This window comes from Channa argus, chromosome 8 (assembly GCF_033026475.1).
Source record: "Channa argus isolate prfri chromosome 8, Channa argus male v1.0, whole genome shotgun sequence".
In the NCBI taxonomy this organism is placed as follows: domain Eukaryota; kingdom Metazoa; phylum Chordata; class Actinopteri; order Anabantiformes; family Channidae; genus Channa; species Channa argus.
Window position 1 is genome coordinate 26776049 of NC_090204.1, and position 22890 is coordinate 26798938.

The 22890-nt window shown below is 38.2% G+C and overlaps 1 protein-coding gene across 18 annotated transcripts in view; it reads left to right on the forward strand.

Annotated features, from left to right (window-relative positions):
- LOC137132126 (epidermal growth factor receptor substrate 15-like 1) overlaps positions 1-21766 on the forward strand; it is a 50998-nt gene extending 29232 nt beyond the window's left edge. For 7 of the 18 annotated variants that reach the window (XM_067514243.1, XM_067514251.1, XM_067514248.1 and 4 more), the window contains 5 exons: positions 114-177; positions 1232-1377; positions 2999-3092; positions 9639-9847; positions 16527-21766. In XM_067514243.1, the coding sequence (XP_067370344.1) occupies positions 114-177; positions 1232-1377; positions 2999-3092; positions 9639-9847; positions 16527-16673 (660 nt within the window). In that variant the 3' untranslated portion in view covers positions 16674-21766. Of the gene's footprint in view, positions 1-113; positions 178-1231; positions 1378-2998; positions 3093-3350; positions 3535-9638; positions 9848-15362; positions 15380-15990; positions 16021-16526 lie in introns of those variants that run through there. The other 11 variants (XM_067514246.1, XM_067514250.1, XM_067514261.1 and 8 more) reach the window with 9 other exon arrangements.
- The last annotated feature ends 1124 nt before the right edge of the window (positions 21767-22890 follow it).

Sequence of the window (22890 nt, forward strand, 5' to 3'; positions counted from 1 at the left end):
CCTACTGAATAGTGAATGTGTGTGTAACTGGAGTAAATTTACAATTAAACAAATTAACATGTTCTTGATCATGCACTTTTTGTATTATTTTTATGTTTTGTTTTTTTTTGTAGCAAGCCAGTAACGTTCCAAGCACTGACCCATTCACCTCAAGCAACCCAAAACCCAAAGGATCAGGTAAGCTTAATTTTTTTCCCCTCCACATCTATGTTGTTGCAAAGATCATGTCCAATCCAAAGTATTATAATGGTAAGGCTAATTCATTTATTTGTACTTTACATTTGAAAATTTGAAGGTTGAGATGAAAAGATGGAAATGAATTTGATTTTTCAAATCTCATATGACACCCCTGGGTAACAGGAAACACCTGTCAGTCACATGATCCAGTACTTTTGGAAGAGATAAAATGTGAGCAATCTGATACAAAAGGTACTTCTTATATGAAGCTTAAGTTATGGACGTGTATACAATCAAATAGAAGCTGAAATTCTTAACTTTCATTTGATATTCATCTTTTGATCCTAAACCCAAATGTCTTCAGTGTACAGCAGAAACAAATGAATTGTTTTTCTAATGCTTTTGTAGGAAACTGTACAATATATACAGTCTTGCTTAGTGATAAACTAACATTGCCCACACTTTTGCCTAATTGCAACCACATATGTTAAAACGATAGGGAATTAATTTGGTATGTCTTAGTACAACAGTACAACACTGTTGCTTAGACAGATGTGACCCCATCAGGTTTGACATTAAAACAGTGGCTCCAGTAGAGCTGTTACACTATTTGAAATAGTAGCTCAGTGGTCCTTTGGTTGAGCCTGGCATTTGTGACTCTAAAACATTTAAAGTTGTATGCAGTAATGTGTTTACCAGATTGAATGTAACCAACCAGTTAAATTAAGACCGACTTTGTAAAGTATGTTCCTATGAAACTGAATTGGTTTTTATACTGAATATTGTATTTGAAACCTGGGCAGGTGGTTCACAAACATAGTTGGCAGCAGCTGATTCTATTCTTTGGAAATTCAGCTGTAGTTTATGATGGTAGATTAGATTTTATTGTATGATGTATATGAGGGTTTTGCTCCTGTGTGTTAGTGAATATATTGCCACCAAACATGATTTAAGTCAACCAACAATTGCTGCATATCTACTCTAATTAGAGTTTTGTCTGCTTAACTGAACATTGTACTTGTTGATTTACTTTCATTGTGACTGTCATTTTCAGACCTGTTCGGCACGCTGGACCCATTTGGCAGCAGTTCATTCAGTAGCATCAGTAACAGCTCTGCTGGATTTGCAGACTTCAGCCACATGTCAAAGCCAAGAGACCCATTTGAAGGCAGGGCCAGCTGGCTTCCTGATTATCAGAAGGTAATTGAAGACAGATGACTTTACACAACAAATACAAAATAATAGATTGATGGGGGTATGGGGAGTGGTGTGCTCTGCAGTACAGATAGAATAGACATTTTAGAGGATAGCATTTTTGTGTAACAATATACACTGCTTATTTTAATTATTTTAGTTAGGCAGTGTAATTTGGGGGGCAAAAAGGGACAATTCAACACTGTTAAATAAGATACCAAAAAAAGTGAATGTGAATTTAATGTTTTTATTAACCTCATCAAACTCTCATAGTATATTAATTAAAACCATCAACAACATGTGAAACACTAAAACAAATGAAAATAAATCTACCAGCAGACATTAACTGACTTTAATTCTTTGCTTAGTGCGTTTAAATTATAATATAATAATAATAATAATAATAATACATATAATTATTATTATATTGTAATACATATAATTATAATGGTGGGGGCGGCTGTAGGTCAGTTGGTAAGGCAAAAAAAAAAAATTCTATTAATGATGCATTTGGTGCTATTTTAAAGCTAAAAAATCTAACGACAAAACCTGAAATGAGTCAAAACACTATGATTTACTAAACACTGCCCAGTAACAATAGCTGAACAAACAATTTGAAAACTCGTTTTCACTTTCAGGTTTAAGTCAGTCCAGTTCCCCAGCTTCTTTTCCATTGGCGGCATGGCCTATGTAGTCACTCTGCTTTCTAAGAAAAGCTAAACATTTTTTACAAGGTCGAGAAAGCATCTCCCAGCTTTAGCTGTGATGAGGTAATGAGGATCTTTAACAGCACTTTTCAGACCTGTCCTTCTGCAGCAGATAACCACTGACAAGGTGGCCTGTGAAAGAGATGTGCTCCTGGCATGTCCCAGTCGGGTTTTAGAGACCTCCAGACAAAAAAGTCACACCATAAAAATGATGTAATGATGACAGAATGTGAACATGACTATTTTACTTTAAGGGTGGAATGATTCCCAGGGGCAATGCCTTCATAGACCACCAGGGTGTGTGGATCACTAGCATAAACCCTGTGTTGCACAGTGTTTGCACACAGTCACAGTACGTAGTGACCAAATTTGCCATTCACTAACAGGACATTTACAGAGCCTACTGGAGCAAAAATCATTTTGTAATGGTTTTTCAACATTTAGAAGTTAATGTAAGGAGACTTTGTAATTTCACATCTTCACACTTGTAAAGTTCAGTGCACCAACAACTGTGGGGTTGGTGGATGGCCGCTCTACCTTGCACCACAGCTGCAGTCAATTTATGTTTTGTCATATCTATTTGATCTTTTTTTAAATGTTTTTCAATTATTTTCAGTATGGATTCAGTATGTTTGGAATTACTAAAGTTTATATTTTTTAGTAAGATGGAGAGTAACATGTCTTGAACCCCAAGAACTTTGTAACAGCAAATTGGGAAATGGGTGAAAGATCTGTTTTAGACTCTGTGTCCAGCTAACATTATCTAACTCTGTTGTCATAACAAGACCGGGGAAACACCATTGCCTCATATTACTCAGGCACCACTGCTTTATTATTTATATTACTCATCATATTGTGTTATAATGACAGTCCTGCTGTGTGCTGCTGTTCATTTTGTTCCTCTCACTCTTTCTTTCCAGTCAGTGTTTGTTGATGACCCATTCAACAGGAAGAATGACACTCCAGCTCTACCACCCAAGAAAAGTGTTCCCCCAAGACCCAAACCACCCAGTGGTGAGTGGTACTCTACACAGGCTGCTTAGGGAGGAATAGTAACAGTGTGTAACAGCTTTTCTGAGTATTTAAATGTCCACGAACAAGTAACAGTGGCTATCACGACATTATAGAAGCTTTAGTCAATGAGTGCTTACATTCAGCAACTAAAGCTTTGCTGAAATAATTAGGTATTTGTTGTTTTGTACTGTTCTGTACAAAAATTCATACTTATGTAGGTTAAAAATTACCCCAACTTTATTGTTTTATTTTTTTCAGAAAGACAGACAAAAAAGGTCTGTGAGAACAACTTTTGTCTGTCTCAAGCTAGTGGAAGCTTAAAAAGGAAGTGGGAGTTTGGCTTGCTTACCGAAAACCCAAGATGCATGATAGGTTTTGTGAAGCACGATTACCACACTACCATCACATCCATCAGTCTTCTGGTTATTAGAGGAATGGTGTGGTAGGAAGAATGCGTTTATTTGTTCTTTGACATTTGACATTTTTATTTATGAGGCACAATATCTCCTCAACCCCAACATAATAAAAAATACAAACATAATGTAGAGTGGTGTTAAAGACCAGTTAAAGTAAACAATAGAAGAAAAGCTAACCAAAACAAATTCCAATAATAAATACAATTTTATCCCAATTAAGAACAATTATGCACCAAATTGATAGTGATTTAGCAGATAGTGACAGAAAACGTACAGTACATGATAAGTAAGTTAGACATAGACATTATCTGCTAATAATAAAGTCCAAGAATAGGCCCCCATGTTTTCCAGAGCATTTTGTGTCTTCCTCAGGCTGAATACAACTCCGTCATAAGCTGTAATGTGTTAGATCAAGTGCGTTAGTGATGAGGGTGTGTCCTTGATCTTCATCATCTCACAGCAATTCTGCATCCTGTTGACAAGGCCAGACAGACATGGTTCACTGTAACCACATGCCTGCAGATATTTACAAATGTTTATGCCATGCTATGTTTGTCTTTACTAGTCTAAAAATTTATCCAACATCTTACAATAATTTTATCCTTCATTGTTTATTAAAGAATACCGTGGATATTATTTCCATAACGCTTTTTTCTTCATGGCTCATTTAAATGATTTTAAAAAAAAAATCATCTTTTAGTTAAAAGATTTCATTGAAAAATAAAAAGAACTAAATAATAAAATGCTGGGCCAAAACTTCACCACATCTTCTCCAGCAAATCCCAAAGATTCTCAAAGTGTGAAAATGATGCAATGAAAGATCTTTTTTAGAATTTAAGCCAGATAAATTCTGGCATTTTCATCTTAAAATATGCCTATGTCATCTAGGAATAAAAAAATCAGTTGATGGAAAAACCTGGTGATTCAGTATATTCAGGTAGTCAGCTGCTCATTGCATCAGTTAGGGTTTGAGAACTTGTAAGCTGGAAAATATGAGTCACTGTAGTAAATACTCAATGAAAGGCTCTTAACTGTTTGCTTAGTTAGGTGGTGATTTTTACTTTTTATTTTTATTTTTTTTGGCCAGGCAGTGTATAATCTAACTTTTTTGAATGGTAACTTGTATGTTGGGTATAGTTGTAAGCATTGTTGAAATGTGTTTTCTCTGTTCAGAAACTAGGTTGTTTCTTCAATGTAGAAAGCACAGCGTAAAACTCTACTCTCATCTGTCAACAGGAAAGTCACTGTGGGTATATAGAAAAGATAAAAGCCTTCAGGTGCTTGCCAAGCCACTCCTATCACATGCAGCATACTCCATGCTTTTCAAACACCCAAACAGTATTGATAAGGAGAGGTGTGCACTGTAAAGAGTGAGCTTGTCAGTAAAGCTGTGGTCATAGTGACAATAGCAAATTCTGACACTTGCTTGGAAGTTTGCGTTTTTCACTGCTCAGATGGTGTTTTGATATAAAGGCTGCTTTAATTCACTTTCACACCAAGGTTTTTTTTTCACAGTTAGTTCTTAGCACTGTGTATTTGAACTGTCAGTTCAAACAGTGTTGACATCTTTTCTCAAGGATTTCTGTCTGTGTTTTTTTAATCTGTACTACCTGATGCTAAATACTCAGCCCTTGTTCTGTTTATCCCCAGCGAAATAGGGCTGCTGTTCTTGTGCAATAGATATTTCTGAGAAAAGACATACCAATCTAGTCTAAGCAATGTTTAGATCAGCAGAACTACGGAGAAAGCGTCTGTGAGTTGGTCATAGGAGAAATTTCTCGCAAGTTAAAATGTTCAAAAGAGAAATGCACTCTGAGACAGCAAATAATAAGTCAGTTTCTACTTTATGGAGATTTAAATTAGGTTATAATTCTGATAAACCTGAATAAATTTTACATGACCTGAAATAAGCTTTTTCATTTGAAAGGTGGTGTATTGTGATTACACCACTGACTGGGATTGTGGGTTTAGTCTCTTGCTGGATACAGAGCTCATGAATGTGTTCTGATATTTGAGCAGTTTTTGCACTTATTTCCTTTACTTTCACATGGCTTTAATACACAATACCTATTTGATGTGTGCACTTTGGAAGGATTTAGTTGGAATTTTTTCAGGCTCGTCCAGGTTTGAGGTTCATATACTGTATGTTCATGACAGAAGATCTTGGTTGCTAAAAGAGTTTCGCTCTGCATAGGTGGAATGTCACATTTAACTTGGAAGGCTTCTGCAATTTAAGGAGGTCAGAGTCAGCAGCGGCTGTAGCTCAGTTGTGGCAGTTGTCCACAGACCACAGGGTCGGTGGTTCGATCCCCAGTCCCGGCTATATGTCGAAGTGTCTCTGGGCAAGACGCTGAACAGCCCATTCCCCTCCCCAGCTGTGCAGTGCTGGTCCAAGCTCAATAGCAAGTGGGGAGGGTTGCATCAGGAAGGGCATCCGGCGTAAAAACTCAAACAAATCAACATGTGGACAATGATCCACTGTGATGACCGTGATCTGACTGTATAAGCCAAAAAAGGACCAAAAAAAAAGTCAGCAGAGATGGTGAATTTCTTGTAGAATGACCCAAAGACTGGCCGACATCATGGAGGTTGTTCAGAGATAAAGGATTAAAGCTTTGGTTAAAGACTGCTTTTTTTAAGGGCTTTGGCCAGAATTTGAAGAAGATTGACAGGTTCGTAAAGATTTACAAGGGAGGTGGTTGAATGAAGATTCCTTAACTTTGACATTGGGCTAACCTAGGCCTATTTAAAGATGTTTGCAAAAGTCCCTTTTGCGAGAAACGTATGAACAATGTGTGTATAGACTGGGATTAGTGTTTGTTCCATTGCTTGGAGAGATGGTGGAAGGGATGTGGTCCAGAGGACAGATGGCTTGGATGCATAGTTTTTCCTCCGGAGTGGCTCTGTTTGATGAACGTAGCAATGTGTCTCCATCTGCTGGAGAGAAGTTGGGTGATTAGCACTACTGTCTTATTTATGTGTATATCTATGGATATGTTGCTACAGCATTTTTATGCACAAAATCCATGTACCATGTGCCTTGTAATATAGTGGTGCTGCTAACCTGACGGATATTGCTATGGTAAAATAGCTAGTTAACTGGAATGTGATCAACTCAGGTCCGACATCATTCTGAGCTCCGACTTGAAATGAAACACACCGATAAACCTTTCCTTCTCTCCTTTACTACCAGCTCTCATTGTCAAACCCTTCTGTGAGCTGTTTTCTGACTAGTGACACATCTAGTGACTCTTTTTGCAGGCTTTGCCCTAAAGGGGATTCACTAGTATATCAGTAAACATGGTCTAATATGACTGTGCCTTCTTCACTGGTTGTGTTCCATGTGTGTGAGGGATGGCGTGAGGCGAATATCAGTCAACCAGCCCAGTATCATTTAAGTTTTTAGAAGTGGGATTATTGTAATGTTTAAATATTCGTTATTTATGAAATGTCAGTCAATAATGGAGACGATGGAGATTGAAGTTAATAGGAAATCAGAAGAGATGCTGTGTTTCTTACCTCAAATAAATCTACTGTTAACTTTGGTAATTTCTAAGAGTAGTTAATTAGATCATTTAGTTCTGTTTAAAGTTATTTAAACAGTACTTGTTACTTCTCTTGTAGTATTAGGTAGAAGCTGAGAAAACCTTGCATTTGACCAGTGATGAAAGTTTAATGCAAACTAAATCCAAGTAAAGGAAAGTAGGAGTAAGAAGTAGATATAGTAAACATTGATCAGGTCTCTACGTGGCCTTGTTATATTAGTCCTTTAATATAAATCCAAAACTTCAGGGCTTTAATGTCAATTTCTATGGACTTTTTCCTTTTGGTTGTTTTTTCAAGCTACTGCATCAATGTTGAAAATTACAGTATTGTGACCTCCCTTAACAACATAATTAAATTATATTAGAAGAGTCCTTCAAATTTTGATTATTCCAAAAATTGCCATAATCAGAAAGAATGTTTTAGCAGAGTTAGACAACATCAAAACTGTCCCCTCTGTCCTTCAGTGTTTTAGGCGAAACCATGGCCACACACTTACACTATATCACACATTTGCTGACTCAGTGGTTGTATAAAGGAACTAGAAAGAAGTCTGTTACAGCTGTGATCCTAACTTTCTTATCAGTCCCAGTTGCTTATAGCAAGGCCCTTCTCCACTCTCCATGCTGCTATGATACCTGGGGATGAAGTGTATGTTCATTCTGTACTCATTATTTTAAATACATCAAATATTATTGCTGTATAGTTCACAAACATGTGCTCTGATGCTTGTGTGTAAGCACACGTAAAAGTTATGTTGTAAGAGCAATGATGTGTGGTTTGCTTGGCCTGTTGTTTGCAGACACACCCTTACTTGCTTCCTCTCTCTTCCCTTCATGTGTGTGTGAGTGTGTGTTTGTGAGTGTGTTTACGAGGGTGAGTGGTTTAGAGAAGGTCAGCGTGCAGGCTTCGTGCAATGGGTGAATGCCAAGTGTGTTATCAGTCTAACAGTGCGTTACTTCTACAAATATTTTTAGTCTTTTGACTCCTCTAAACACACATATACACACATGCATCCATACTTTTTGTCACTTTCCCTCATCATTTTATGAAGTATGAATGGGGCATCTTTTACAGTGGCAGTGCTTCCAATACGCTGGTATAATTGCAGCGTAATTGCTTTAGCTGTATTGTTCTTAATAGATTAAACAGCACCCTGCACATACAATCCTGTGGTAAGCATTAAAATTAGATGTCACCACTGAAGTGAATTATTTTAAAACAGGGTGGAGCTCACGGTTGTGGTTTCTCGGGTGTGTGTGTGTGTGTGCTGTTTACTGAAAGAGGAAAAAACTGATTGCCAGGCATGCAGTTTTGCTCAGTGTGGAGTGTGAAATGAACTGCTCACCCTGATCAGCCGGGTTATCTGGGTAATAAGACTAAATGCGTATGTGTATGTTGTATGACAACCGTTTGACTGGTCCTGTGGTTTAACACCTACACAAGCAACATTATGTGCTCTTAATGTTCCCACGATCCTCTGCCAGGCTCAGTTTCAACTCCCTGTTAATGACAGTAACTGCCATTATTATTATTATTTCTGTTCTCTTACAAAAGCTAGTAAGTGGAAGGATTTGTGTTTTTGTGGGGTTTTTTTTTTTTGTGTTACTATAAAGAAAATGTTTTTTTTTTTAATGTTAATCAAACAAAAAAGTCAGTTAGATGCATAGTTATGTTTCATTGCCTTTTCATGTTTTACAGAATGAATAAAATAAAGTCAAAATGAAATGAAGGTTTGCAAGGCAATGTTAAAATGTTGGCTTTGCAAAATGTGTAATTTGACTTTTGAAAATCTACTAAGACCATAAATGAGCTGGTAATTTCATATTGAGTTTTCTAACTACTGTTGATGAAGCGGTTTCTGTAGTTATCATATTTATTACAATTACTGCAGCCTGTCATTTGCTATAAAATATAGGTTGGATTGTTGCAATGTGCATGTATATTATCTATAAACATCAGTAATACTATTTTGCTAAATGGTAAAAATGGTGAACCAACAGTTGGTAATGTGGGCAGAAACCCAACAAAGTGATTTACCAAAAAACCGTTGAGAATGGTTCTGTGGGTTATGGGTATTGCTTTTGGTTTTGGTCCTTCGGGTGTGGTCCTTTGCTGTGTTTTTTCCTATGCCAGCTGTTTTTATGTATTTCCTTTCTCGGGAGGATGTAGCACTGTGTGTGATCATTTAAAGAAAGACTTGATATGAACTCTTCGGTGTGCTGCGTAAAGAGGTGAAACTCGTGCGGCTTTCAAAAGCTTCGAGGTGACAGCTGACATGAAGCAGGGCGTGGGCAGAACCATGAGAACCAGAGACTTTTAATGTTTGTGTATTTTAACTCACAAAAGATCGAATCAGATCCTGTGTTAACAACATATAACCTAAACTCCTTTAGGTGAGAATTACCCATGGTAGCTGCAGTGATGAGTCATGCTATAACTCAGCTGAGCACTCAGTGAACATGTGTACTGTGTGCATTTATGCTAGTATTTATTGGATGGTGGAAAAATCTAAAACTTACTGGTGTTGTGCAATGTGTAATGAGAAAACTATGATGACATTTACCTTTGTCTTTTATGTCTTCAGGTAAGAGCACTCCGACGAGCATGTCAGGCTCAGCTGACACTTCGAAACCATGTGACCCCTTCCAGCCATTTGTTGGTGACACCGTTGACCCATTTCAGAGTAAAAAGGGCCTGGGAGACCCATTTAGTGGCAAAGACCCCTTCGCCCCATCCTCAACATCAAGTAAAGCCACTAAAGAATCTACCTCAAGTTTTGCAGACTTCAGTTCTGTAAGTTGAGAAGGGTGATACTGTACAACTTTCTAGATCATGCCACACACTTCTGCACAGACACCAGTATTATTACTAGATTTAAGTAACGATGATTTTAATTTTATCATACTGCATTCTGTGGTCAGGATAGAGATAATATAGTAAGAATGCTTATCAATTTAAACAATCCAAACAAATGTCATCGGGTGTGTCCTTGCCTAATGGCATATCCATAGTGACAATTTAAACATTACAAAAATGAAAGGGTTAACTGTGTTATTGTTTGTGACCAACAAAAGTAAATTTTTGCCCCAAAATTACATTGAATCAATGAATCATCAAAATAGTTGTCAAATATTTTTCTTATGATCAACTAACCGATTAACTTACCAACTGTTTAAGGTCCAGTTGGTTCATATTCAGATCTCATGTTAATACTGGGTATATCAGAATGGGTTATTGCAATTGGCTTGAAGTGATGCTTCAACACCAGCACATGATGTAAAAACATGGAAAAACCTTGGATCCTAGATCTTTTCCAGACAATATAAAGAAATTGTTGAAACCCTGAGGCTGCATTGAATTAAATCATATTAAGTTATGATAACGTGATTATAAATTTTTTTTATTTTACAAACTTCTGTTGTCTAAATTAATGACTTCAAACAGACAATCTTAAATTGTTTTATAAAAAAAGTGGAAGACAGTTTTCTGAGAAGAGTTATTTTAGTTAGTATTTTAGAGTTGACTGTCTTTGCAAAAATCAAACTGAAATCTCATGATTCCTCAGGTATTCAGACCCTTTGCTGCTAGTCCATATTGTGGTCAGGTGCATCTTGTTTGATTTAGTTATAATTAAGATTAAGAGTGGGCGATATCTTGAACGTATTCAATGTAATGTACTGCGGCTTGTTCTCTGAAAGATGCAGTAAATTACTGTATTGCAAACTTTGAGTATAAATTGTCCGTTAATTCTTTAAGCCGCTGACACAAGACTTTCCTTAGTTTTTCCCCATTTCTCTGTCGTGCAGACTCCTGCTCTCAGTCTGCTCGACAAATTTTTCAATTCAATTCAACTTTATTTATATAGCGCCAATTCACAACAAAGTCATCTCAGGGCACTTTACAGAATAAAGTCAAGATTATAAAGATATATAAAGAGAACCCAACAATTCCCCCTGGAGCAAGCCATAGGCAACAGTGGAGAAGAAAAACTCCCTTTAACGGAAGAAACCTCCAGCAGAACCAGGCTCAGGGTGGACGGCCATCTGCCTCGACCGGTTGGGGTGAGTGGAAAGGGGAGAGAGAAAAGAACAGAGCAACAAAAGCAACAACAAAACATCGGGCAGATTGGTAGGACCAGTAGCTTCACGCTGGAAGACACACAGCTTCAAAGCCGGGGGACACCTGCAGAAAGGGACAGAGAGAGGGGGACAGAGGAGGACAAAGACAACTACGGGAGAGAACACACAGAGTTAATGACATACAGTGGTGACAATTGCGGGATGAGACGAGTGGAGAGAGGGTCAAGAGGAGGAAAGGAGCTCAGTGCATTGGGGGGTGGGTCCCCCAGCAGTCTAAGCCTATGGCAGCATAACTATAACTAACTATATGCTTTATTAAAAAGGAAGGTTTTAAGCCTAGACTTAAAAGTAGAGAGGGTGTCTGCTTCCCGAATCTGAACTGGGAGCTGGTTCCACAAGAGAGGAGCTTGATAGCTAAAGGCTCTACCTCCCATTCTACTTTTGGAAATTCTGGGAACCACAAGTAGGCCTGCATTCTGAGAGTGAAGTGGTCTACTGGGATGATATGGTGCTATGAGGTCTTCTAAATATGATGGAGCCTGACCATTCAGAGCTTTATATGTAAGAAGCAGGGTTTTAAATTCTATTCTAAATTTAATGGGAAGCCAATGGAGAGAAGCTAGTGAAGGTGAAATATGATCTCTCTTGCTAGTTCCAGTCAGCACTCTTGCTGCAGCATTTTGGATTAATTGCAGGCTCTTTAGGGAGTTACTGGGGCATCCTGAAAGTAGGGAATTACAGTAGTCCAACCTAAAGGTAACAAATGCATGGACCAGTTTTTCGGCAAAAATTCCATTTTTTATGAAACATTACATCCCTACTTCAGGTCCTATCCTGTTAACATGGTGCAAATAACAGTCTGCCCTCCCACTTGTGTTATGTAAGGTTTAAAACAAAAGTACCCTTCATGCTATGTTAACATAGTGAAGCATGTACACACACACGCCTGGTTGGCCACCATCACATCTATAAAAATATACTATAAATACTATAAATGCATATTATGTAGGTCTAAACCCTTTATTTTCCTTCAAGGCCCAATTTCAATTCCCTGTTTTGAACAAATACTGTTTTGTTAACTTTGACTTGCAAACCACTATAAAAGATGAATAAGATATAGATTTATTACTCAGATGTGTCTCAGAGATCAGTAGAATCACCATACTCGTGCAATTGTGTGCATTAAAGGGTTAAATTGATCATTAATGAAATGCTACTAAGAGATTTATTGTGTGTCGAGGTATAAACTCAAAATAACATGCTATTCTTTATAGGCCACCTTAACTCAGCCATATTTAAGTCATTGTGTTAGTGTGTAGACTGATGGGCAAAATCCTCATTTTATCCCTTTCAACTTTAATTCACATTATGAAAAACAATGAGAGAAACACTAGATCTAAAATCCCTCCTATTCACTGCTGTAACTGAGTTAAACCCATTCTAAACCTAATTTGAAATGAAAGGTGAGCAGGTTGCAGAGTAGAGCCACATTGACTCCTTGTAGTGCAGGAAAGGGCGTAGGGCTTTTTTGTGGTTTGTTTGTTTTGGTAGTAAGAATACTGTTCGTTTTTCAGGGTTTCCCCAGACTTCTACAGAGACTAAGGTCTCATCAGAATTGTGTTGGCATGATGCTCACAGTGTGAACTCTCTGACTATACACAAATAGAAATAAACACAGGTCTCCTGTAACTGCTGTGAAAAAAAACTATGGGAACTCGCACGTCTTCCTTTAGGTAAACAATACTGAGCATTTTTACATTTTAGTAAACATATAGGTACATTATTTCCCTTTTCCTAAGTAGAGCATAATACATCCTCTGATTATACTAGTGCTGCTCAGACCAACTACTACTCAGATGGAACATAAGACATGGCAGTATCACTTCTCAACTCTCAGCCCTCGAGTCTGTTTGCCCTGCATGACCTTGGTGTTTGTGTTACTATGTTCCCACTTTAGTTTGCTGTTAGTGGTTTATATCTGGTGTTGGTTGTAGTGATGCATGTCTCTTACATTACTGTAGTTTTGCTTTTCCTCACCCTTCTCAAGCATGTGTTTATACATTGTTACTGTTAAACTGGATGCAAACATTCTGCTCCACCATCTGTTTTTCATTGGACCTCAGGTACAAACAGCTTTAGGGCCTAATCAAACAGGACACACCCTAAGTTTAGGGAATGCAGGGCACGTTGCACTGCCTGCAGGCAGAGCACTCCTTGGCCCTTTGCTACATATTTTATTTTTATCATTATTAGACGACCATTATATCATGTTTCTTTGCCCAAGTATACACCACTAGTTCACTAAACAGCTCTAAACATTTTATATAAAAATTCATCATTTGTCTTAACATCTGTATTAAACAATTAACTGGCGGAGGGTAACCACTCACAGAAACGGGTATTTATGTGGGTACATGAGACAGGAAGGGGACATTTCACAGTTTCTTCATGGCTCATTTTAGGATGAGTTGGGACAATCTGGTAAGCTGTTATCAATTATCTGACTGGACCATGAAAAGACGTCATTCGGTGCTTTTCTGCTTAGTGAGGAACTTCAACTGGATGCATTCAGGGTACCTCTGCAAAAAAACACAAAGCACGTACAGTGGAAAAATGCAATGCGCAACAACAATGCAAAAGAACAATTGCAAAAAAGCCTGCCCAGGCTGCTAAAATGTAGGGCATCCTAGTCCCATTTTTCTCCATGTTAGGATGAACATGCAACTGGCCAAGCAGCTTAGTCCAGTTCGGAAGCTTATGTACCAATTGTAGGGGCTTTTGGTGGTGGACAAGGGCAATGGTAGGCATGGGCTCTCTGACCAGTCTGTGGCTTTGCAGACCAATACACAGCAAGCTGAGATGCACTCTTTGTTCTGGTACAGTAGCTGTTTTGTGGTATTGTATCTTATGAACTGCCCTTTGCATCCCATTCACATCAGTGAGCCATGGTTGTGTAAATGACCCTGATATCACTTCACTGTTTCTCCAGCTTCCAATGCATCAACTGAACGACTGACTGTTCATGTGCCACATAATTTATCCCAAACCTTGAGAGGTGCCACTATAACGAGATAATCAATGATATTCTCTTCACCTGTGAGGGAGTTTAGTGCTGTGACTAAATGGTGTATGTCTTTCTTTGAGGTTATACGTATAGTCGCATTCTTTCGGGTTATGTTTATAATGTAGACAGTTGTTTACTCCATGACAAAATGAAGTCCAACACAAAGTCTATGAGCATGGACAAGTTTAAACTGTCATTGGTTTGGGGAGGAGATAATATCCCATGATCCTGATGCCTTTGGGCAATTTGTGTGGCGTTAGAGAGGGGAAGCCACTTTCAGCCTCTCAACAGTACAGAAAGAAAAAAGTCAAGCTAATCATTTAACCTCAAACCACTGGTGCTCTGGGCAGGTGGTAAAGACTCCTGTTGATTCTCTATTAAACTATGCATTGGGACCATTGGGCCTCATTTACCACCTGCTCTTAGGACGCAGTTTATTATGTGGTTTTCATTTAGATTCTGTTGTGTTTTTTTTTGTTTGAAACTTGTTCTTTGGTAAGAACAGTACCTGCACACATAAAGACCTCAAAACCGTCCCACTTTTGTCACCACAATATGTCAGGAATGGATGGAGGAAATTTCATTATATCTGGCAGACTCTTGGATCAACATATCAGACCGAGTCTGGACCGACATGTGGGCAGACATGCTTGTAGTACGATTAGTACGATTACCAAGGCTTTAAATTCCGATGATGAACAGTAATGTCATCTGAGTAAAGGTCACGATGGGCAGGTTTTCTAGGACTCCTTTTTTTCCCACTCTGCATCTCACATTTCTTGTCGTTTAGCTCTTCTTTTCTTTATTTGGCAATGTTATTTATTTTTTGAAGGGATTCTCTGACAGTTCTGTTTCACCAGATCATTTGTGTCCCCTGCAGCCATTATTGGCAACAGGCGTCAGTAGCTTGTTTACACTACAGCAGCTCATCGATTATTTTGAAATGCATCCACTAGCCTGTAGGTTGATGCCAGTATTGGCTTGCTAAAAAAAAATGCAATATTTAAAACATCCTATTGTTTTGAAATGATGGAACAGAAACTCGGCAGATATCCCTTTACCGTGTTTGTGTGCTGTGGTGTGTCCTGCAAACTAGCTCTGATCCACTAAGTTCAGGCAGCTCTGATTTATAATTTCTCTGTTCTGTAATCCACCTCTCTTCCAGGACCTGAAAAAGTCAAGGTAAGAACACATAAATAAAAATGATAAAATGACAATTTCACATTGTCATTAAAAGTTTTCAGTTTATGATGAGAAAGTAATGGATGTTGATGCACTTGTTTTGGTCAATCGTACATCATGTGCGGCTGAAAATTAAATAATGTTTACTTTGTGGATTCTTTAATGAAAGTCCCATGAACATATCATCAATATCATCAGTAACCAATTAAAAAGGTAGATGTTTTGAAAGATTAAAAGACGCATGTTGCATTTATGTTCGGGATATTATTTCTGAAATTATAATTTTTTGTTTTATTTGTTATTTTTTACCATTGCTTTAAATAAAATTATTAAATAAACCATGTTTTTTACCATGAAACTCTGAGCAACTACTTATAAAGCTGCAAGTCTTAAAAATTCCAAATATAGGCTAATATTTTCAATTATTAAGACTTGCAGCTAATTCTAAATTTCTAATTCTAAATAACTTCTATATTATACTAAAAAAAAAATGTTTATGTATTGATTTGAAAATGTTCTAACCATATATACTGTGTGCTTTAGGCAGTGGTCATTGGTGGTTAAGCAATCAAAAAGCAATATGTTTTTGTCATCATTGCAATCTAATGTAGGAAACCCAGTAAAAGATCTTGGAATGAACAGTAGGTTTGAACTTTATTATACTGTATATCTCTATGTCTATTACTGAGGTCAGAATTAGTACGGATGTGTTAGACTGCATAGAGAATGGTTTCTTCAATATTTTGTCCCCACACTGGTGACAAAATGTTGGAAACACTGCTAAACACGACTTGCTCAAGGGGGAATTGTTGGGTTCTCTCTATACATCTTTATAGTTTTGACTTTATTCTGTAAAGTGCCTTGAAATGACTTAGTTTTGAATTGGCGCTATGTAAATGAAGTTGAATTAATACTTCTGCAAACTACAGCCTCTATAAAAATGGTGCGTGACTCGAATTGTCTTTGTGACAGATTTACCTAATTAGCTGGGTGTAAACACTGATTAGGAGCTTAGCTCTAATAACAAGTAATGCAGTTGCAAATAAAGCTTAAAATCCAACATTTTGTATTATAATTGTGAAGCTCAATACTACCGATTCCATCTCTAAAAGTTTCTCTCTCTCTCGCTGTCTTTCTGTGTGTGTAGTTTGGGAATGAAGCCCAGCAGCTGGAGTGGGCCAAGCGGGAAAGTGAGCGAGCAGAGCGCGAGCGGCTAAAGAGGCTCAGACAGCAGGAGCAGGAAGACCTGGAGCTGGCCATCGCCCTCAGCAAGGCTGAGATGTCCAACGCATGATCTGGAACCTCCAACCACACACACACAGCTCATAGAGAGGAAAACATGCAGTCTGACATGAAAGTTGTAAAAATATTCTTACACAGAACACATCACTGGACCAACTCTTTTGAGTTTTCATACGCGCACACACACACACACACACACACACACACACACACATTTATTCATCACAATTAGCGACTGAACAAATAGACCACACACAAAACGAACAAATTTCCAGGCAAGTCCGGCCCCTGACCCTGCATTAAAAAAAAAAAAGACAAGGCTAAGAACTCATTAATGGAAAATCCTTCAGCATGAGACCTAAAGGGACAAAAAACTGAAGGAGGAGAGGAATAAGCAGGAGCCGAGGGGGACCTGCACTGTGTATATGCACTCTAGTGGCCGGACAGCAATGTGATGGATCTTGTTCGCTGGATGGAGCAGATCAGCTGACCATTCCTGCATTTCAGTGTTTTGTTTGTCCTCCAGCTTCACTTGCCAGGCAGGAGGTGGCCACTGCTGCCACAGTGGCACGAATACAGAGAAGCAAGAGAACACCAGATCTGAAAAGGCCTAGGTGTTTGTGAAAAGGGAATTTTTCCTGGTAAGAGGTGTGGCAGGGACATATCATTGGGCTGCTGTTGGTATTTAATGTCAGTTACTATTTACTATTTTGTTGGCTACAGGAAGAGGTGTTACAGAAAGCGCCGATTTGACACTCCTGAGCGTTGAGAACTTTCAGTCCACAAGTTCTTCTTCCTTGTTCTTTTTTTTTTGTTTTGTTTTGTTTTGTTCCTTATTTCCAATACTGTCACTAACCCTAACTCAAATGAGAATTCAGGTCTATATTGAGTTTTCTTTTTCTCCCCTTTGCCTTTTCCAAATGATTTCCCTGTCATTTATGCAGATATAGGCCAAATCCACTACTGAATGTGCAAAAATGAAATTGAGTTTTTTTTTTTTTCATTCCACTCTGGTTGAGAATAAGCAATTTATTTTCTCAAATATAAGTTTTCTTTTTAGATTCATACCACACCAGAGCCTGCCATGAGATTGAGATGTTCGTCTAAAGTCCAGATGTGGCTGGATTATCAAAAGCTGGTAATTCTAAGAGCCTCTGGTGTCCAGAGGCTCCAGCATCACTTTGCCACACTGAGTCTCTGATCATTTATTTAATTGCATACATCCTATGCACCATTGAATCACAATACAAAGTGAAATAATAAGGGTCTTGCATTATTAGCTGTTCCTGAGGTCCTGTACTTCAGGAAGTACCTGTAAAACAGGTGCTTCTGTGACTTAGCCTGTTTTGTCACATGACCAGTTTGCAACACAGGGCTTTCTATTCTATGAGTTTATAGTCCAAGCTGAGAAAACCTATTATCTTCACTATGACATCATCAGGTTGTGATAGTAGATAAATATGCAAATATCCTGTAAAACTGTGCATTTATTTTTTCATATTGTGCTTACCTGGTGTATATTTCTCCATAAAACTGTTTAATCAAATTACCGCAAACCAATTCTAAATGTTAACTACTACAGACTTTTTGGCAGGGGACTGGCCTCTAGTCCAGAGCAGAGTCTGCTTTTGTATTTTAGGTTTAAATATTCACCAAGTAGAACCCCCCTCACTCCATCCCACCTCTCATCTCACTGGCTGCTCCTTTGTTATAAATATTTTAACAACCTTAGTTGGATATGTTCACACTTTATTCTTGTCACATTAGGAGAGTAAATACATATCTACTCTCCAACTGTATTAAAACAACTTATAAAGCTCAACGACACTGGTTCCCTTATAATGTGACACTTACTTTTAATGGCCGATGACAAGAGGAGTTTTAACATATCCTTCAGTGACAGAAGAAAATTGTACAGATCTATTTTTTTGTCTGCAAGTGAGGTTGTACTGAGGAGAGTCCAGTGATGAGCTGCAGTACTGTGTCTTCCTCTGTCCTGTGTACTCAAGTGAACAGAGCTGACGTTGCTTCTTCTCTGCAGCTGTTCTCATGCTGATGTTGTGGCTTCACACCCCACATTCAACAAATGAAATCATTTTTCTACATGTGTTTTATTTTTAGAGAGTGAAGGTTTTAATAGTTTTTATTTCATGTGCTGGTTAATCTTTTAGTATTTTGACTGTTTTTTTTTATTTTGTGCTATTGTGTTTTAGTTGCTCCATTGCTGTACAGACCAGCAAGAACAAGCTCCAGAGTGTTTGGAATTGGCTATAATCAGGTGTCAGTAGGCTGGAAACTGGGAAGCTGTGAAAAAAATGCAAATGTGTGTCATAGTTTAATATTCCAATATAGATTTAACCACTCACCTTTTTCCGTGTTGTCATTTGATCAGTCATATGTATTAGTGTTTTGCCATGTTATGCCCTGCACTCAGAGCACATATGTTCGGGATGACTATCTATGTTTTTTTTTTTGTCGTTAACATAACGTAATCAGGAGGACGGTGAGGTCTCACACTTGGCTTAGTTAAAACAGGCTTAGTTGTTTACAATGACATTGTCAGTGTTCATTCTTCAGACCAGTCACAACCACTAGCAGTAGTTGCTAGTGGTTGTGACTGGATGCTAGTCCGTGCTGGATGTTTTCTATTAGCAGAATTCTAAAAATCTCAACTCCTCTTATGTTTAAAGTGGAAGGCCCAAAGGCAAAAACCACACGGACAAAAAGTGTCTTTCTCATTCCCCAGCTGGATTCTGCTTATAATATTTCTTTTAAAACCCTCCTGTGCTCAAGAGCTGCTGCTGAGTAGATTCTTGTTTGTGAGAGGAAAATATTTTACAAAATGATTGGATTTTTTAAATTATTTTTTTAATTGACCTCCACAGAACTTTTCTGTGTTGAGGTGAATTGTGTTTTTCTTTCTGTTTTCTGCATTAAATCTTGCGTGTAAATTGTGTAACTACTAAAACAGCGTGTAAACTTTGCCTTCTGTTGGGTCACATCAGCCTCTGTCCGGTACGACAAGGTGACCACACATTAGTCAGAAAGTCTCCGGTTTTACCGTATACAAGGTCACCCTGAGGCTCCCTGCCATTTTTGTCATGTTTACATATCATGAAGATTTGCTATCACTGTTACAAAACTGTATTTGTGGAGAGTGGTGTCCCTGGTACAGAGTGTGATTTGCTGTCTAAGCCATACACAGCTAAAACCTCCTGAAGGGCTTTTTGCCTTCGCAATTCCTGTCACTGTGGTGAAAGTCTATGAGGGACATTATTACTTTCATTGGTTATTGAAAGCAAATGGTGTTTTGTTTTGTTTTTTGTTTCTGTGTGTGTGTTTTTAAGTTATTTAAACAACAACAACAACAACAAAAAAACTGTCCACAAATACCGAGCTCTTTGTTAAAGCCTCATATCCTAAAACAGCTTGGCACTGTGAAGTTATTGTTATGTTACATATTGGATGGCTAGCTGCCAGCTAACAGACTAGCTCATGGTTGTTCAGTGTTCAACCTTTAGTTTAATATTCTTTGCCAATATTTTGAGTTAACTATCGTGCCACTCCCCTTTTTACAACAGGGACAGGTGCATTAAAAAGAAAACAAAACAAGGAGACTAATATTCAAAATGGCCATTTAAATGTGCTCTCAGCGTGTCTGTGGTTTTTCAATCAGACCCTAGAGACAAGTGACTTGTGTGTCACAGGACACAATACTGCCTTCTGCTCTGGGAGGTGGTTGGGTAGATTCTTCTATTAATCCTGTCCTTTCAACAGATGTGCTTCATTTCCATTGGTGACAATCAGTGATCATACAGCAGTTGTTTCTGTACAGCATCAAGACAGCGGAGGGCTTTATAGAAAATGGAGCAGTAGTAATGTTCCGGGCAAATCTCCCAGAGGCAAAACGCATACTTGCGTATTTAAACACATTTTTGGGAAACCATAAAGTCATGGTGGACTTCCTGGAGGTTTGAGCTACATGTCATAGCTGTTGTTTCACTAGTGTTTTCATTGCTCAAATAGAAAATCTGTAATTATGCCAACACACTGAGATCTGCGACTGTGTATCAATGCAAACGTTATAGTGTCAGTATGACACCTGAGTTTCCCTAAAGATAATCAGACAATGCTAAAATGTGACAAAGCAAGCAGAAGTTCTCAATTGTTAAATGGACAAATATACAGCTGTCTGTAGTGAGTAAAAATGAAACCAGAAACAATTTAATGAGGAGTTCCAGGAATCTGCCAATCTTCCTAAAGCCGACTTTTGGTACTCGACAATTTTCAACATTTGCTGCTTCAGGCACTTTTTCATTCGGTGTGTTTGTGTTTGTCCTCGTCCCCCTGACCTCAGCCGATTTGCTGTGTACTTAGACTGGTGAATTCTAGACTGGTACTTCATTCTTACTGTATTTATCGCCTGTTACCTCCATTGTGCAATAGATAGTGTTTTCTTTTGTGTTTTTTTTGTTATGTGTATCCCATGAAGCCGTGGGATGTTTTGCTATATAGCATATGTTTTTAAAGTTAATTTATGCAACCGCTCCTCTGTCCTGAGCGTAGAGAACATTCATGCTTTTGCTTCATTCCACTTGCTGCGGAATCTCCAAACCTGTCGATCCCAGATGTTTTTTATCTGTTTGTACGGATTTTGAGGAAAGAAACTGATAGCACAATTATCTTCAAAACGATATAATATTTATGACATGACAGCTTACAACTTGAATTCCCTTGTTTTAAAAGTTTGTTTCCCGCTCACAATGGTGAACATCTTTTTAGTTTGAAGCATTTGATTTGTGTCTTTACTGATAGGCTGATGTCCACAGAAAGCAGCCACAGCTGATTTTGTTGGGACTGGATTCATTTTTTGTTCCCTGAAGCATGCTTTCTTTTTCTGCCCTTCCTTGTAGGTGAAATAATATGAGCTGTGTTTATTGCATAAGATGCATACAATGTGTATACAGTCTGTATAGTATTATGTCTGTTATATTTGTTCTATAAAAAAACGAAGAGGATGAAGAAGATGATTGCGAATAGTTACACTAATAGCTGAGGAGAGAATAGATACTGGCTTATTTTGGACAGCGATCTTCTTTACATGCTCTGTACTGTTTACTAGAATAAACATTTCAGTTCAATGAGGAGGGTCTGCTGCTTTTTTTAAATTCCAGGAACAACGGTGAAGGTCTGTACAGCTGACCTTTGAAAGTGACATGATCGCTGCGGTAATCTCACTTTTACAAATGAGATTTTAATAAATGGGAGAGAGATACATACAGAGATGTCAAATGTCCTATAATGCTGCTCAGGATATTTTGAGCAGAGCAGGGCTTTACCTCAGAGCTCCGGGGGGCACTGAGAGTTGGGCTTGTGCCAGGGTTAATTAGTTGTACTCAATAATATTCCACATTGAGAGGAATATGTAGCTTCATCACTTTTACTGACGACATGCAGCTCTAGCCGTGTTGGACACCAGTCACAGTGAGAAGTACAATGTTTAGTCAACAGAGAATTGAGCTTCACATACGTAATAAAAGCTGGCAGACTATGATGAGTCCTTACAAAGAGCTTGAAGTCAACCTGTAGTAACAATCCATCCCCTCCAGACAGACACAATGTGCACTAAATTACACCCAGCTACATTTCAAGGATACAGCTGTATGAAATAAATATTGAGCAAAGACAGCAGTCATGTCTGGACATATTAGCTCAAACCCAAGTAATCTGCTATGTTAGCAAATGCTAAATGTCTCCGTATGGAATAACAGGAAATTCCTTGCTAGGTTTGTGTTTACCCTGTGTTAATAGAGTGGAGAATATGAAAAGCCTATTGGCTTTTACTGGGAATGTGGGTCATAGAGAACTGGAGGGTAAACACTGGGCTGTGCTCTTTCCTCCAACCATGTGCTTTCACTTTCAGCCTCAACAGCACTACCACACTGTCCCGCTCCTCTCTTTTCAGCATGAAAACACAAGTACTTAGTTGAGGGGGGGATTCCTGGAAATGGACCTGGATGCTGAGGATTTTATCTTGCAGGTCTGTTTTATCTAGATCATAGAACGTTTCCTGAAAATAACTCCCCTCGTGCCAGTTGTTGGGAAACAACTGGCAAGGGAATTTTCTTGGACTTACACCATTTAAAAATAAAATACTACATTCTTTTGTAACTTTGACGCCCAGATTCTCTAACAGCCCAGGACTAAATGTCATTCAAGCTATAGATTTACAACACTTGGAGACAGATGATAACAGACAATAAGCCTCA